The sequence below is a fragment of the Cherax quadricarinatus genome, chromosome 30 (genome assembly GCF_038502225.1).
Source record: "Cherax quadricarinatus isolate ZL_2023a chromosome 30, ASM3850222v1, whole genome shotgun sequence".
Lineage (NCBI taxonomy): Eukaryota > Metazoa > Arthropoda > Malacostraca > Decapoda > Parastacidae > Cherax > Cherax quadricarinatus.
The window spans coordinates 28,811,098-28,829,098 of NC_091321.1; the positions used below are offsets into that span (position 1 = coordinate 28,811,098).

At 40.5% G+C, this 18,001-nt stretch overlaps 1 protein-coding gene across 1 annotated transcript in view; it reads left to right on the forward strand.

Moving 5' to 3' along the window:
• The first annotated feature begins 1,554 nt into the window (after positions 1–1,554).
• LOC128692570 (Kruppel-like factor 2) overlaps positions 1,555–18,001 on the forward strand; it is a 104,691-nt gene continuing 88,244 nt past the window's right edge. The window contains exon 1 of the mRNA XM_053781728.2: positions 1,555–2,957. Coding sequence (XP_053637703.2) covers positions 2,934–2,957 — 24 coding nt within the window. The 5' untranslated portion in view covers positions 1,555–2,933. The remainder of the gene's footprint in view (positions 2,958–18,001) is intronic.

Consider the following 18,001-nt stretch of genomic DNA (forward strand, 5'->3'; position numbering starts at 1 on the left):
GAATCTTCGAGACTGTTCTTCTTCCTGCTATCGATGTGCGACCTTCACTCTGGCTCCGCTATGTTGATGACATCTTTGCTCTGTGGCCTCATGACTCCAGTCTCTTCCAACCTTTTCTTGAAGCTCTTAATAATCTTGCCCCTTCCATTAAGTTTAAAGCTGACTGAGAATCTAATTCCTTGCTTCCTTTTCTTGATGTTCATGTCCACCGCTCAGATACAGGTTTTTTCTTTCCGTTTAACGCAAACCTATGCACAGTGGCATGTACATTCACTACTTTCTTATCATGCTTCCTCTGTCAAGAAAAGTGCTCTTATTTCCCTATTTCCCTATTTCGTGAACGAGTAAATGCAAAATTTTCAGTGAAAAATAAGAGTGGGGATTACATGAAAGCTTTCGTGCCAGTCCACGCACATCATCAGAGGAGCTAGAAGGAAGAATCTAGGAAAAAAAGTAGGATAAAGAACATTTTCTAGGTTCCTAAGGGAGGTGACTTTCCTCAAGTTTGAGTTTAATGACAAGAAGAACTGCAGCAGTGGCCCTGGCTAGGCAGGTCCACCTCAGAACCAGCACAACAAGCACACACTCACTGGGCTGTTGCAGTGCACCATGCAAGGTGCATCTTATAAAATTTAGTTCATGTCCTCATCAGTCCTATTATAAATTTGACAACAGAGTTGAGAGCAGAATACTTGCAGGATCAACTGCGTTAACAATATTCCGCTATTAACTCTGGTGACAAACCAACAACAGACGTAACAAGACGTAACCAACAACAGACGTAACCAACAACAGACGTAACAAGACGTAACCAACAACAGACGTAACCAACAACAGACGTAACAAGACGTTTACCAAACATAAACAACATATATATTAGGTCACATAATTACAGTAAACCTGTAACCAAGACATGTGAAGCCAGACCTTAACAAATCAATGGTTAAACCTCTAAAATGAATAAAAACGAGAAATAAGATAGACTGCATGAAGAAAAGGAGGAGGAGGAATAGGAAGAGGAGAAGGAGGGAACACAAAACTGCATAAATTCCTAAAGTAAATTGTTTCTGTGACAACGAACAGATTATTTTTTTGTGAAAAAATATATTTTCATCCTCGAGTTTATGAACTATATTGCCGAGTTTATACATGCCAGAACTTAACTTTGAAATGTTTTGTGCAGGTGGGATAAGCAACGATCCCAAGAGCAGAAGTGGAATAAAGGTACGAGTAGAACAATGGTAGGAGTGGAACAAGGGCAAGAGTGGAACAAAGGTACAAGTGGAACAATGGTAGGAGTGGAACAAAGGAGTGAAACAAGGTCAGGAGTGGAGCATGGGAAAAAGTGGAACAAGGGTAGGAGTGGAACAAGGTCAGGAGTGGAACATGGGCAGGATTGCATAAAGGGTAGGAGTGGAACAAGGGCAGGAGTGGAACAATGGAAGTAGTGGAACAATGGAAGAAGTGGGACAAGGGACGGGGTAAAACAATGGAAGCAGTGGAACAAGGAAAGGAGTGGAACAATTGAGGTAGTGGAGCAAAATGAGAAGTGGAACAAGGGAACAAGGGCTGGAGTGGAATAAGGGCTGGAGTGGAATAAGGGTTGGAGTGGAACAAGGACTGGAGTCGAACAAGGGAGGGAGTGGAACAAGGGTTGGGGTGGAACAAGGGAAGGAGTGGAACAATGACTGGAGAGGACTAAGGGAAGGAATGAATCAGGGGAAGGAATGGATCAAGATCAAAGGAAGGAATTGAAGGGAATCGACATCAAGAAATGGATAGAGAGGGGAGAGAGAGAGAGAGAGAAAGAGAGAGAGAGAGAGAGAGAGAGAGGAAGGGCGGAACCTGGATGGAGTGTTGCAGGGTGAGACTTCGCCCCCCTGGGTAGTGTGGAGGACACCATCCCAGCAGTCCTAGGAACCCCTCCACCACCTCCACTACACAGCTCCTCTCACCACACTGCTCCTCTCACCACACTGCTCCTCTCACCACACTGCCCCTTCTCTAACACTCACAACACCTCTACAAGAAACAAGAGGCGAGGGACTCGTTGTAGGGCCCTCTCCACCGTCAACAAAACACACAGACACACACACACACACACACGGTGGGGCATCACTTACCAGTGAGCAACAAGTGACTTGCTCTCAACACAACACTGACAACACGGCCACAGGAGGGGTGCTGACACCACTACAAAGTGGCTACGAGGGTGATGAGTGACACCCTCGTAAAGTGAGTTACTGACAACAGTGTGAGCATCGTGTGGTGGGAAGACAAGAGAGACATAAGAGGAAGCAGTGGATTTACTCTTGCCGTAGAGAACGAACAGAAGAAAATGGAAGAACTTGATAAATCGTGAGCAGATACTAAGTGTTAAAAAAAAGTGAATAAGAGAACCAAAAGGAAGGGAATGGAAAAAATGTAATAGTGACGTGAAGAAAATTGATGAAGTGGTAGTGAAGATGAAAAGAAGAAGGAAGAAGTGAAAATAATAGTGAATACCATGGGAGAATAAGGAATACTTGGGGCAGACCAGCCACTCCTCGACCGATGGAGGGAACAGAGAGAGGGAGAGAGAAGAGAGAAGAGGCGAGTGTAGCGAGGATAGTAGGAGGAGGAGGAGACGTAGCATCAGGGGAGAGGAAATAAGAGAAACAAGAGTAGCAAAGAGAGCAAACAAGTCTGATGTGAGACGCGAAAATAAAAATAGTGAAACATGAAACTGAAGATGAATGAATAAAATGATAACGAGGAAACAGTCAAATAAGAAAGGAAAAACGAATAAGGAAAATATCAACGTTGAGAGTGAATATTAAGAAATAAACAGGACAGAGACAAGAAATAAAAAGGAAGAGGAAGAAAATATAACTAAACACGAAACAGAAAAAATAACAAGTAGAGAAAATAAAGAGAGGAGCAAATAAAATATAATGAATAACCAACAAGGTGGAAATGTAAGTAAATATGTGACTTTTGTATGTTGATGTAAATGGTGGTGGTGCGTGTGTTGTGTTGTGGTGCATGTGTTGTGTTGGTGGTGCATGTGTTGTGTTGGTGGTGCATGTGTTGTGTTGGTGGTGCATGTGTTGTGTTGTGGTGCATGTGTTGTGTTGGTGGTGCATGTGTTGTGTTGGTGGTGCATGTGTTGTGTTGGTGGTGCATGTGTTGTGTTGTGGTGCATGTGTTGTGTTGGTGGTGCATGTGTTGTGTTGTGGTGCATGTGTTGTGTTGGTGGTGCATGTGTTGTGTTGTGGTGCATGTGTTGTGTTGGTGGTGCATGTGTTGTGTTGTGGTGCATGTGTTGTGTTGTGGTGCATGTGTTGTGTTGGTGGTGCATGTGTTGTGTTGTGGTGCATGTGTTGTGTTGTGGTGCATGTGTTGTGTTGTGGTGCATGTGTTGTGTTGTGGTGCATGTGTTGTGTTGGTGGTGCATGTGTTGTGTTGGTGGTGCATGTGTTGTGTTGTGGTGCATGTGTTGTGTTGTGGTGCATGTGTTGTGTTGGTGGTGCATGTGTTGTGTTGTGGTGCATGTGTTGTGTTGTGGTGCATGTGTTGTGTTGTGGTGCATGTGTTGTGTTGGTGGTGCATGTGGTGCATGTGTTGTGTTGTGTGCATGTGTTGTGTGGTGCATGTGTTGTGTTGTGGTTGTGTGTGTTGTGTGGTGCATGTGTTGTGTTGTGGTGGTTGTGGTGTGTTAGTTATGGTGTGTGTTAAAGATGGTGTACATAGTTAGAGCACAGGCAGTTATGGTATGTGATGGTTAGTTAGGTGTATGTGTTGTGTTTGGTGGTGTTTAGTGTTGTGGGCATGTGTTGTGTCAGGCAGCATGTGTTGTGTTGAGGTGCAGCCGCGTGTTGTACAGGAGCACAAGGTGCTGATGGTATGCTGTGGGGTTGGTGGTGTGTGCTAGTTAGGTATGCATAGGTTGGTGGAAAAGGGTTAAAGATGGTATGCCAGTTGTGGTGCATGTGTTGTGTTGGTGGTGCATGTGTTAGGCTGGTGGTACAAAGGTTTGATGGTGCACAAGAAGCTATGGTGCATGCTGTAGCAGTTAGGTACAAAAGAAGCTGATGGCATGTGTTAGTTGTGGTATGTGTTAGTTATGGAAAGGTACAAAGGTGGTGCACACAGTTATGGTATGGTTGAAGTTGTGGTGCATGTGTTGTGGTTGTGGTGCAAGGTTAGGTTGTGGTATAAGAAGGTGGTGCATAAAAGAAGTTATGGTACATAAAGTCAGGGAAAATGCTAGTTAGAAAGGAGCTGTGTTGGTGTATGCATAGGGGTTGGTGGTGGCAAAGTTGTGGTTATAGCATGTGCTAGTTATGGAAAGTGTTGTGGGTTAGGTGCATGTGTTGTGTTGTGGTGCATGTGTTGTGTTGGTGGTACAAGAAGTTAGGTGTATGTATAAAGTTGTGGGTGTGTTGTGTTAGTTATGGTATGTTGTGTTATGGTGTACAAGTTAGTTATGGTATGTAAGTAGTTGGTGGTGTATGTTGTGTTGTGGTGTATGGTTAGGTTAGTATAAGCAGTTGGTGGTAAGGTAAGGTACAGGTAATGTGGCAGCTGGTGGTATGTAAGCAGTTATAGCACAAAGGTGTTGTGGTGCAAGAATAGGTGTATACAGTTAGGTATACAGTTGGTGGTGTATGTTGTGTTATGGTAAGGTTAGTTAGGTGCAATGTAAGAATATGGTGTATGTGTTGTGTTGGTGGTGTACGTTGTGTTGGTGGTGTATGTGTTGTGTTGGTAGCATACAAGTTGGTGGTGTATATAGTTATGGTATGTTGTGTTGGTATGGTTGTATAGTTGGTGGTATGTTGTGTTGGTGGTGTATGTGAGCCAGTTGGTGGTGCAGCAGTTAGGAAAAAGGTGTTGGTGGTACAACAGGTTAGGATAAAGGTGTTGGTGGCATGTGTTGTGTTGGTGGTAAAGGTGTTAGGTTGGTGGTATGTTGTGTTGGTGGTGTACAAGTGTACAAGAGTACACAAGTTAGGGGTTGGTGGTGTATGTGTCAGTTATGGTACAAGCAGTTGGTGGTGCATGGGTTGGTAGTACAAGGAATAGGTATGTACAGTTAGGCAAGAAGTTGGTGGTGCATGTTGTGTTAGTGGAAAGGTGTTAGCAGGTGGCAAGTAGTTATGGTGTACAAGTTGTGTTGGTGGTGTATGTGTTGTGTTATGGGTTCCTGGTGGTGTATGTGTTGTCCTGGTGGTGTATGTGTTGTCCTGGTGGTGTATGTGTTGTCCTGGTGGTGTATGTGTTGTCCTGGTGTATGTGTTGTCCTGGGGTGTATGTGTTGTCCTGGTGGTGTATGTGTTGTCCTGGTGGTGTATGTGTTGTCCTGGTGGTGTATGTGTTGTCCTGGTGGTGTATGTGTTGTCCTGGTGGTGTATGTGTTGTCCTGGTGGTGTATGTGTTGTCCTGGTGGTGTATGTGTTGTCCTGGTGTATGTGTTGTCCTGGTGGTGTATGTGTTGTCCTGGTGGTGTATGTGTTGTCCTGGTGGTGTATGTGTTGTCCTGGTGGTGTATGTGTTGTCCTGGTGGTGTATGTGTTGTCCTGGTGGTGTATGTGTTGTCCTGGTGGTGTATGTGTTGTCCTGGTGGTGTATGTGTTGTCCTGGTGGTGTATGTGTTGTCCTGGTGTATGTGTTGTCCTGGTGGTGTATGTGTTGTCCTGGTGGTGTATGTGTTGTCCTGGTGGTGTATGTGTGTTGTCCTGGGGGTGTATGTGTTGTCCTGGTGGTGTATGTGTTGTCCTGGTGGTGTATGTGTTGTCCTGGTGGTGTATGTGTTGTCCTGGTGGTGTATGTGTTGTCCTGGTGGTGTATGTGTTGTCCTGGTGTATGTGTTGTCCTGGTGGTGTATGTGTTGTCCTGGTTGTGTAGCTGCATCACCTGATGCTCATCCTGTCAGCGGTAGCGCAAACACCAGGATTACAGAGTTCACAATGGGTGTTTGTCGGTCCCCCGCTGGGCATTGTTACATCATTAGAAATTAATACAAGTCATTTGTATTTTACAATTACTTCACGTAGTTAATGTGCACAATATAACATGAAATACAATCTCGATATTTTTATATTACCAATAAAAAGCACTGGTCAAAATTCGGTTGCTGTCTCTTTATAAAAACCAGCTCACTCATCTAGTCGATGCAAAAAATTGGACACACCTCTCGAAATTTCGGATAACTCAGCATTAACATTGAGGATGTCATATCGTGTCATATCTGAAAGGTTGGATGTTTGGACACTAAGATATAATGGTGCAGTGTATGGCACTGTTTCTGTCCACACACTTTGCATTTTATGTCACTGACATCTCTATACAAACCACAGTGCCAGAGATACAGCCCAGCCTTTGTCTAGCAGTAATAACATCTTGCAATCAACTAACCTTGTTGCTTTCTGACATCTTTCGTTATGATGGACAATGGATCTGATAGTTCCTATGTGTTTTGTTCACTTTCTTCAAGTTCGTTCGCTAGTTCCTTGTTTCCTAAACTCCTTCTTGGAAAAACAAACTCATACTTAATATTTTCTTAATTTATAGCTAATTTAACTAATAACTAGGGTGTTGTCCTGGTGGTGTAAGTATTGTTGTTTGGGTGTAAGTGTTGTGATGTAAATGTTGTCGTGGTGATGTAAGTGTTGTCGTGGTGGTATAAGTGTTGCTGTGGTAGTGTAAGTGCTGTGGTGGTGTAAGTGTTGTGGTGGTGTAACTGTTGTTGTGGTGTAAGTGTAGTCGTGATGGTGTAAGTGTTTTCGTGGTGGTGTAAGTGCTGTGCTGGAGATGTAAGTATTGTCCTGGAAGTGTAGTGTTGTCGTGGTGGTGCAAGTGTTTTCGTGGTGGTGTGTTTTCGTGGTGGTGTAAGTATTGTCCTGGAAGTGTAGTGTTGCCGTGGTGGTGTAAGTATTGTCCTGGAAGTGTAGTGTTGTCGTGGTGGTGCAAGTGTTTTCGTGGTGGTGTAAGTGTTTTCGTGGTGGTGTGTTTTCGTGGTGGTGTAAGTATTGTCCTGGAAGTGTAGTGTTGCCGTGGTGGTGTAAGTGCTGTCGTGGTGATGTAAGTGTAGTTGTGATGGTGTGTTTTCGTGGTGGTGTAAACGTTGTCCTGGTGGTGGAAGTATTGTCCTGGAAGTGTAGTGTTGTCGTGGTGGTGCAACAACAATATACAGTTTGTCAGTGGGCTTCTCACAGTGTCAAAAGCATTGTTTGTAGCTGTCACAGAGACCTACATTCAAAACCACTTGTACAACGAGGTATGGACACCTAGGTACAACTTAAATGGGACAGGTTGTAACAAGGGAGGTGGGGTTGGCCTGTAAGGTAAACAGCCACTCATTTGTAACTCATGTTCTGGATGTAAAAAAAAAATAAAAAATGAACCTATTTATTGTCTTGTATAAAAGCCGCCTGATACAACTTACCAATAATTCAAATATCGAAAACTGAATACTGTCTGGAAAATTGAATACTGTCTGGAAAATTGAATACTGTCTGGAAAACAGAATACTGTCTGGAAAACCTCTCAACCCCACCACCAAATGTCCTACTGTAAATACTGAACAGGAGAGATAATGTCAGGATGCAGTTCAGGTGAACATTCTCACGCAAATGAACTACCGAAACTTTGTAACAAATTCACCTTAAGCCAGAAAATAGCAGAACCAATATTAATAGGAAGCACCTTTGACCTTTTATTCACTAATAATGATGAGCAATTGCGAAATATAACGGTGTCGAAGACAGTAAAAATTCAGATGTCGACCTCGAAATTTTAACCACAAGAACTTCAACTATGATCAAATAAATTGTATCTTTGACGATGTAAGGTGGGAAGATATTTTGAATAACATGGATCCAAGCCAGTGTTTAAAGATTATTTCTGTGGTGGTAGAAGTATGCATGAGACGCACTAAGGAGAATGAAGAGAATATGTAAGCTAGAGAGAGATGCTTCCTCTACAAGCGACGACAATGAATCACTATACTATCGGAAGTGTGAAAGGTAAGGTTTACTATAGAAATAGAAAATAATGAACTCAAATTGCCTGAATCTTACAGGATTTCAGGTGAAACATAGGAAGCTAAAATCAATTAATGAAACTGAAAGAAATAAAGAATGTTTCTCATATGCAATATATAGGTGAAACTACATCCAATATTGATCTCTTACTCAAACGAGATGGAATTACACTGAAGACAGCAAAGAAATGAGTGAAATTTTGAAGTCTCAAAGTGACTCTATGTTCAGAGAACCACTAATCAGACTTAAGGACGACAAACTGAATGAAGTCTTCACAAAACAATACTTTGTGAACATCTTCAATATTTCCGACATAATCCTAACTCCACTTGATTTCGAAAAAGCCAATGACGGCATGTCCATGCACTCTGCCCCTGGCCCAGACTCGTGGAACTCCATGTTCATCAAGAACTGAAAGAAACCCCTATCACATGTTCTAAATATCTTATGGAGAGGAAGCCTAGACACTCGAGTCATCTCACAACCATTAAAAAGAATGGATATAGTCCCACTTCACAAAAGTGGCAGCAAAACAATAACAACTACTGACTGATAACATTGACGTCCCACATAAAAATCTTTGAGTTTTAAGGATAAAGATTGTAAACCTCATTTATTGACAATAATTGCACAACTCAGAGTATCATGAGTTTAGAGCAGGTTGTTCCTGCCTCTCACAACTACTACACTATTGTGATACAGTTTCGAATGCACTAAAAGACAAAGAAAATGCACATATAGTATACACACCCATCACAAAAACCTTTCGACAAGGTTTTTGTAATGGATTTTTATTTTTCTAATCAATAGAATACAAAAAGTAATAGAAAACAGTAAACTTAGAGGCTGACACAGTGAGAAAGTTCTGCTCACCATGGCGCAGCTGTCACTGCCTTAGTCGACGTAGCATCTTAGCAACGCATCATTCTTCACAGACAATACTAGAATTTATATGAGAGTGGCGTCCATTAATGACACTGCCAATTTATAAGCAGATATAAACCAAGTCTACCAGTGGGCCACTAAAAACAATATGATGTTCAACAAGGACAAATTTCTATTACTATATTGTGAGAAAAATGAGGAAGCATAAAACTAACTCTAATCATTTAATAGAGAGAAAAGCTAACGTGAAGGACTTAAGATTGATAATGTAACAGAATCTCAATATTAATAATTACAACACTGTCACAATCGCACCCTCGAAGAACCTTCAAAACAAGAGATGGAATGCTAATGATAGTCCTCTTTAAGACACTTCTCTTTAGGTTGAAATAGTGGCACACACTAATAGCCCATTTTAAGGCAAACGAAATTACGGAGCTAGAGAATATAAAGAGAACCTTCACTGCATTTATGAAGTCAGTCCAGCACCTAAATTACCGGGAGCGCTTGTAGTCGCTCCCTGTACTCCTTGGAATGTAAGCGAGGAAAATATGTCATAACTCACACTTTTAAAATCCTAGAGACTAGTCTCGAGTCTACACACAGTAGATTCGCCAGTAGCTTTGGGCTTCGGTCAGTAGCTTAAGGCAGTAGGGGACTTGGACCTGCCTAGCATAGACCAGTAGCCCTGCTGCAGTGCTTCTCCTTTCTTATGTTCTTAAATTACTCTCTTCGAAACCAAGAGCCTCGGCAGACGGTGCAAAAATCTGCCAGTGAAAAGCAAGTGCGCCAGAAAGATAACACAACAATTGACCATCAATGGAAATAAGTCACTGACTTTTTTGGGTTATCCCAGGTTCTCTACACATATGCTGCTATGTATGATAATTCTATGTAACTGTATTTGTGGTATAAACCTTGGTAATAAATACCGACAAGTTGGTTTAGAAAGACACGTAAGTAAGCACTATGACATATTTATTAGAAAACGTTTCGGTCCTGGGACCTTGATCACTTCTAACATACAGAGGTAGAAAGGCATTATATATATAGGCGGAGAGTGAGGTGTGACGCACCTCAGGTCACGTGCGTCACACCTCACTCTCCCCCTATATATATAATGCCTTTCTACCTCTGGCGACTGCTGGCGACTCCCTGACCACTGTACGATCCTTCAAGCTGAGCTGGTGGCGATTCAGCAGGCATTGTCACATGCCCTACGACATCGACTCCGACCTGTCATACATGTTGATTCCACCTCTGCAATCAATGCCCTCTCCCATCCTCAACCACAGGATAATGTTCACCTCATCACATCGATCCTGAGCATAATGACAGCCTTAGAAGTTCAGGGTAATAGATCGACATTGAACTGGATCCCCAGCCATGCTGGCATCCGGGAAAATGAGGCGGCAGATGATGCAGCCAAGGCAGCAACAGACTATCCACATGTTCCCCTCAAGGAAGGTTCCTTGATGTTGGCGAGGGGCTCTTGATTTAGGGAATTGGATCTGTGCTCCAGTTCCCCGAATTAAGCCTGAATGCCTTCCACATCCCCCCCCAGGCGCTGTATAATCCTCCGGGTTTAGCGCTTCCCCCTTGATTATAATAATAATAATATCCACATGTTGGGATTACTGTCCCAATCAGCCTACGACAGACCAAACTGGTGGCTGCCAGAGCCACGAAACTTATGGGGGGAGGTCTTAGGTGATACCCCATCTCAACAGTGGTACCCAACAGCGACTCAGGGAGAACCCCCCTCCATATGATAGAAGCTGGTCCAGAGCGCAGTGTACCGCCATCCATCGGCTTCGTTTGGGCTTTCCCACAGCCAAGATGATTGTAGACAAGGCTGAGGAGGAGATGTGCCAGTACTGTCAGCACGTTGTCCAGCGGCCCCTAACACACTATCTTCTAGAGTGCGAAGCTACTGAGACACTCCGCAGGCAACTAGGGGTGATATTCCCTCCCGAAGAGGACCCAGAGATGACTGCGGCCACACTAGTGTACCATGGGGTCAACGAACCAGACAAGCTGTTACCTGTGATAATGACATATCCTCCTCCTCGCTAGTGTCCATAGTTACATATGGTGTCGCTTATGAGATGCACCAGTTGAACTGACCAGAGGGGCGCTTGAGCGGCATGCGTCGCATCATTGCGGAAACCTTTCTCCATCGGGAGCCAGAGACGGGTCATCGCAAGATTGGGACCCGTGCCAGGACTACGGTCTTGGCGAACATTATACATACATGTATGTTAGAAGTGATCAAGGTCCCAGGACCGAAACGTTTTCTAATAAATATGTCATAGTGTTTGCTTACGTGTCTTTCTAAACCAACTGTATTTGTGTATACCTGAATAAACTTACTTACTTTCTATATATAGACGGCAATACCAAGGGACACTTAGTTATTTTCAAGGGTGAACTTAATAAACTCCTCAAGTCAGGTCCTGATCTACCAGGCTGAGGTTTATACTACAGACTGCGTCAGACCAGACAGGTCTGGTCTACCACCGGTCTGGTCTCCGGCTTTCCTTTAGGAATCAGGGACCCCTGGTAGTGTAAGTGTTATTCTCGTGGTGTATAACACTTATCCCTGGTCAACACTTAACACCATCTGGTGTCCAGGTGCTGGTGTAAGCGTTACCCTGAGGGTGCAAGGGCTGTTCAGGTGGTGCTAGTTTGAACTTGCCAAATACTACACATTTGTGGTGAACAATACCGACAAGATGAAGAATTAGACACATGTGCAACATCTGGGTATCTTTACTGTAGACGTTTCGCCATCCAGTGGCTTTATCAATACAATTTCAAGAACATAATTGGAAGACTATATACAAAATATATACAAAAGATGAGGTAATCAGTCCCTCAGTCTTGGAGTTGATGAAGATCACCGTAGTCGTGCATGTCAGTGATGATCTTCACCAACAACAAGACTGAGGGATTGATTACCACATCTTTTGTATATAGTTCTACTGTCTTCCAATTACGTTCTTGATTCTGTATTCATAAAGCCACTGGATGGCGAAACGTCTACAATAAAGTTACCCAGATGTCGCACAAGAGTCTGATTCTTCAACTCGTCACACATTACTTACAAACTAAAGTTCGTACTTAACACACTTATTATAATCGCGACTCTCGAGCCAGTGGGGCAAGATAGTGTTGCGGTAATTAATTTTACTGGTATTACGATACAGTGGTGTACTGTCTTGTGGATTACCAACTTTAATTCCACTCCAACTCCACTCCTGATCAAAATACAGCATCTCTATTAGCCAAAAATATTTTGGCTTGAAACATTTACACTATTTTTAGAATTAAATGATGAATACTTTTACTTTCATTTATTCACATGTTTGATAGTATATATATATATATATATATATATATATATATATATATATATATATATATATATATATGTCGTGCCGAATAGGCAGAACTTGCGATCTTGGCTTAAATAGCAACGCTCATCTTGCCATATAAGACAAGCGAAAATTTGTTTATGCAATAATTTCGCAAAAATCATTTTAAACCTAACGAAAAAAATATATTTCATTGTGTTTTTTATTAAATTATTGTGAAAGTATCTAAAATATATTTAGTTGGATTAGGCTTAAATAAATTTCGCTTGTTATAATAAGGTTAGGTAAGTTTTCTAAGGTACTTTTGGTGCAAAATTATAAATTTTTACATTAACATTAATGAAAAAATATATCTTTAAACGTATAAGAGAAATTTTTTAAAAAGGACTTAATTTTAAACGAGTTCTTGCTAATTGACCAGTTTTACCTATTCGGCACGACATATATATACAATTATGTTTGTAAACTACAGAAGATTGTAGTTCAAGAATTATAATATCAATGATCTGTAAACTTGACTCTAATTCTCTCACCTGGAGATAAAAAATTTAACAAATTTGTCGGCTTTTTAAGGAAAAGTTTTATTTGTGAAAGTTGTTTGAAAATAAAGAACTGCTCCGGTACTAGTATTTTTTTTTTTTGGAACAGATTGGTACAACAATTTTCGTATCTGTTTACCTATGTAAGAATCTATAAAACACTTGCTAAGTATTTTCAGAAAAATATTATTTTGTAGAAATCCAAAATTCGAAATAAAGACCAAAATACTGTGAAGAAATATGAAAAGCACAAATAGTTGATGCGGTTATAATACTTCCTTTATGTTGGATAAATGTAAACAACGAGACTTTTATGGTCAATCCTGTAAATGTTGGTTTACGATACAATGGTCAATCCTGTAAATGTTGGTTTACGATACAATGGTCAATCCTGTAAATGTTGGTTTGTAAATGTTGGTTGGTTTACGATACAATGGTCAATCCTGTAAATGTTGGTTTACGATACAATGGTCAATCCTGTAAATGTTGGTTTACGATACAATGGTCAATCCTGTAAATGTTGGTTTACGATACAATGGTCAATCCTGTAAATGTCCTGGTTTACGATACAATGGTCAATCCTGTAAATGTTGGTTTACGATACAATGGTCAATCCTGTAAATGTTGGTTTACGATACAATGGTCAATCCTGTAAATGTTGGTTTACGATACAATGGTCAATCCTGTAAATGTTGGTTTACGATACAATGGTCAATCCTGTAAATGTTGGTTTACGATACAATGGTCAATCCTGTAAATGTTGGTTTACGATACAATGGCGTCCTGAGACTTCTCCCTCGACTTCAGGAAAATGTCGAGAAATGACAAAGTTCCGCCTGTTTGTACTTCACGTGTTTATTTAACATTTAGAGCGCATTAAAATATTTAACAAAGGCATAATGAAGTGATTTAAATACTAGAAAGATAACATTAACATAACGACGATGTCACAATAGTTTAAAAGGCAGAAGACTATTGAACCAGAGGAAGTATTGGCCATAATATGCGCCTATAGATTTACTGCTGCAACCCATCTCTCGAAAAAAAATTTCCATTAAATTGAAGCTTTTAAAATTCTGTAATATATTATTTTTATGTGATCATGTATATGTTGTGTGCAATTTTTGGCTTAAATAGCAACGTTTTTCTTGCCGAATAAGGCAAGCAAAAATTTGTGTATGCAATAATTTCTCAAAAATCATTCTTAACCTACCGAAAAATTTTTTTTTTTATTGTTTGTTCATTACTAATTATTGTAAACTTATCTAAAATATATTTAGTTAGATCAGGCTAAATTAAATTGCGCTTATTATAATAAGGTTAGGCAAGTTTTCTAAGGTACTTTTCGTATTTTTTTCTAATTTTTACATTAACATAAATGAAAAATATATATTTTTAAATGAATGAGAAAATTTTAGTAAGGACTTAATTTTAAATGAAGTCTTGTTAAATGACCAATTTTACCTATTCGGCACGACATACACACAAACACACACACATACACACACATACACACACACACACGCACACACACATATATATATATATATAATATATATATATATATATATATATATATAAATATATATATATATATATATATATATATATATATATATATATATATATATATATATATATATAAAGATTGTTTATACGTCTACAGCAGGACTCGAACCTGCAAACTCTGTATCAGAGTCCATAGTACTTTACCACGGAGCCAAACCTCTTATTAGTATGGGCGCCTAGCCGAAGTTAGACGATGTTACCCCATACCCCGGGCACCAAACACGTCTGTTTGGGTTAAACTATTCGAATAACCCACATGACAGTGCAAAATATACCGGAAAAAAAATTCTCGGTCTGGCTACTGACCTCCTTTAGGAATATGATATAGTAGAAGGTAAGGCGTGATATATATAAAATGAGATGCAAGAAGTAGCAGAGCAAGAGCACGAGAGAGAGAGAGAGAGAGAGAGAGAGAGAGAGAGAGAGAGAGAGAGAGAGAACTACAGTTGGTCTGCTGGTTCATTCTCTCCTCAACACATCTTCCTAGGTAAATGTTGGTTTTTTACTTTGACTAAAGACAGAAAAGCGACGTTGACTTTAAATAAGGTAAACGTTATTGAGTCCGCTCAGTGTCACTCGTCTGTATATACACACTTTTTTATGCCGTTTAAATCTTATTTCATTTATTTGTAATTGTTAAAATTATGTAATGGTTGTTTACAGACAACCATCTAACTTAAACAAACTTAACTTATCCTAAATAACGTAAATACGAAACTTAGGTCAAGTGTTTTGACGGGAGGTGAGCGCAGTCCCGTAGGGGTCATGAAGAGTCTAGGAACCTTACATGATGGAACCAGCGAGAACATCCAGCATCAGCTGAACATATCTGACACATTGTCACTGACCAACACGGTGTATACTTGACACATTGTCACTGACCAACACGGTGTATACTTGACACATTGTCACTGACCAACACGGTGTATACTTGACACATTGTCACTGACCAACACGGTGTATACTTGACACATTGTCACTGACCAACACGGTGTATACTTGACACATTGTCACTGACCAACACGGTGTATACTTGACACATTGTCACTGACCAACACGGTGTATACTTGACACATGGTCACTGACCAACACGGTGTATACTTGACACATTGTCACTGACCAACACGGTGTATACTTGACACATTGTCACTGACCAACACGGTGTATACTTGACACATTGTCACTGACCAACACGGTGTATACTTGACACATTGTCACTGACCAACACGGTGTATACTTGACACATAGTCACTGACCAACACGGTGTATACTTGACACATTGTCACTGACCAACACGGTGTATACTTGACACATTGTCACTGACCAACACGGTGTATACTTGACACATTGTCACTGACCAACACGGTGTATACTTGACACATAGTCACTGACCAACACGGTGTATACTTGACACATAGTCACTGACCAACACGGTGTATACTTGACACATTGTCACTGACCAACACGGTGTATACTTGACACATTGTCACTGACCAACACGGTGTATACTTGACACATTGTCACTGACCAACACGGTGTATACTTGACACATAGTCACTGACCAACACGGTGTATACTTGACACATTGTCACTGACCAACACGGTGTATACTTGACACATTGTCACTGACCAACACGGTGTATACTTGACACATTGTCACTGACCAACACGGTGTATACTTGACACATTGTCACTGACCAACACGGTGTATACTTGACACATTGTCACTGACCAACACGGTGTATACTTGACACATAGTCACTGACCAACACGGTGTATACTTGACACATAGTCACTGACCAACACGGTGTATACTTGACACATTGTCACTGACCAACACGGTGTATACTTGACACATTGTCACTGACCAACACGGTGTATACTTGACACATTGTCACTGACCAACACGGTGTATACTTGACACATAGTCACTGACCAACACGGTGTATACTTGACACATTGTCACTGACCAACACGGTGTATACTTGACACATTGTCACTGACCAACACGGTGTATACTTGACACATTGTCACTGACCAACACGGTGTATACTTGACACATAGTCACTGACCAACACGGTGTATACTTGACACATAGTCACTGACCAACACGGTGTATACTTGACACATTGTCACTGACCAACACGGTGTATACTTGACACATTGTCACTGACCAACACGGTGTATACTTGACACATTGTCACTGACCAACACGGTGTATACTTGACACATAGTCACTGACCAACACGGTGTATACTTGACACATTGTCACTGACCAACACGGTGTATACTTGACACATTGTCACTGACCAACACGGTGTATACTTGACACATAGTCACTGACCAACACGGTGTATACTTGACACATTGTCACTGACCAACACGGTGTATACTTGACACATAGTCACTGACCAACACGGTGTATACTTGACACATTGTCACTGACCAACACGGTGTATACTTGACACATCGTCACTGACCAACACGGTGTATACTTGACACATCGTCACTGACCAACACGGTGTATACTTGACACATCGTCACTGACCAACACGGTGTATACTTGACACATGGTCACTGACCAACACGGTGTATACTTGACACATAGTCACTGACGAACACGGTGTATACTTGACACATAGTCACTGACCAACACGGTGTATACTTGACACATCGTCACTGTCTGCTGGATGTGAAGTGGATTACAGACATTCATAAGTCTTATATCAAAACTAACATTACAATTTCTGAAATAAAAATGGGAAATAAGAACAACTGTACACAGCCAGAATCTAATATAAAGCTTTTATTAAGAAACACAAGATTGTAGCTAAACGGGAAGACATTCTCTTCTTACCTCAGAAAACCCAAATTGATGTTTTTTTTTTATTTCTGACAAAAAAACCCCATCAATTTAAGGTACAAGTCACTCAGAAATTGAATTATTAAGTTGAAGGATTAAATGTAATCGGATGTGACAATCAGAAATTATCAGATGAAGAGCAGTATTTAAATTTTCCCAATATCATCTTTCCCAAAAAATCGCAAACTGGGACTAGCACAGTCAAAACCTAGGCAATATTTTCTCTAAATTACATTAACCAGCTTTTAATTAAGTAATGAATTAGTGAATGAATGAAGTTTTGTTTAAGCTTTAAGTACATAAAACATTTTTTTAATAAGTATCTTAAGCGCACACATGTTATAAACACTTAAAAGTACATAATGTTGGTTTAACTTACGATAAACCAATGATGTCAGACATTGTGAGTTACTTCTGATCAGAAGAGACAGTCTACAGTTGCTGCACAGAAACAATTTTGATTAATAAAACTGACTAATTGAAACTTACACAACTTTAAATCAAGAGAAAGCTTCCTTTGAGGAAAATAAATTAGGATTAAAAGTTTAAAGCCTACCAGGCGACGCATTCTTCAATTATTGCACATAATCCAACAAAATTCGTACCTTCACAGTCTATTAAATAATAAAAATAATAGTAATATTAATAATACAACTAAAAATATTTTTATTTAAGTACATGTACAAAGTATACAGTCGTAGCTGACATCAGTGACATACTACTATATAGCAAGCCGCTTGT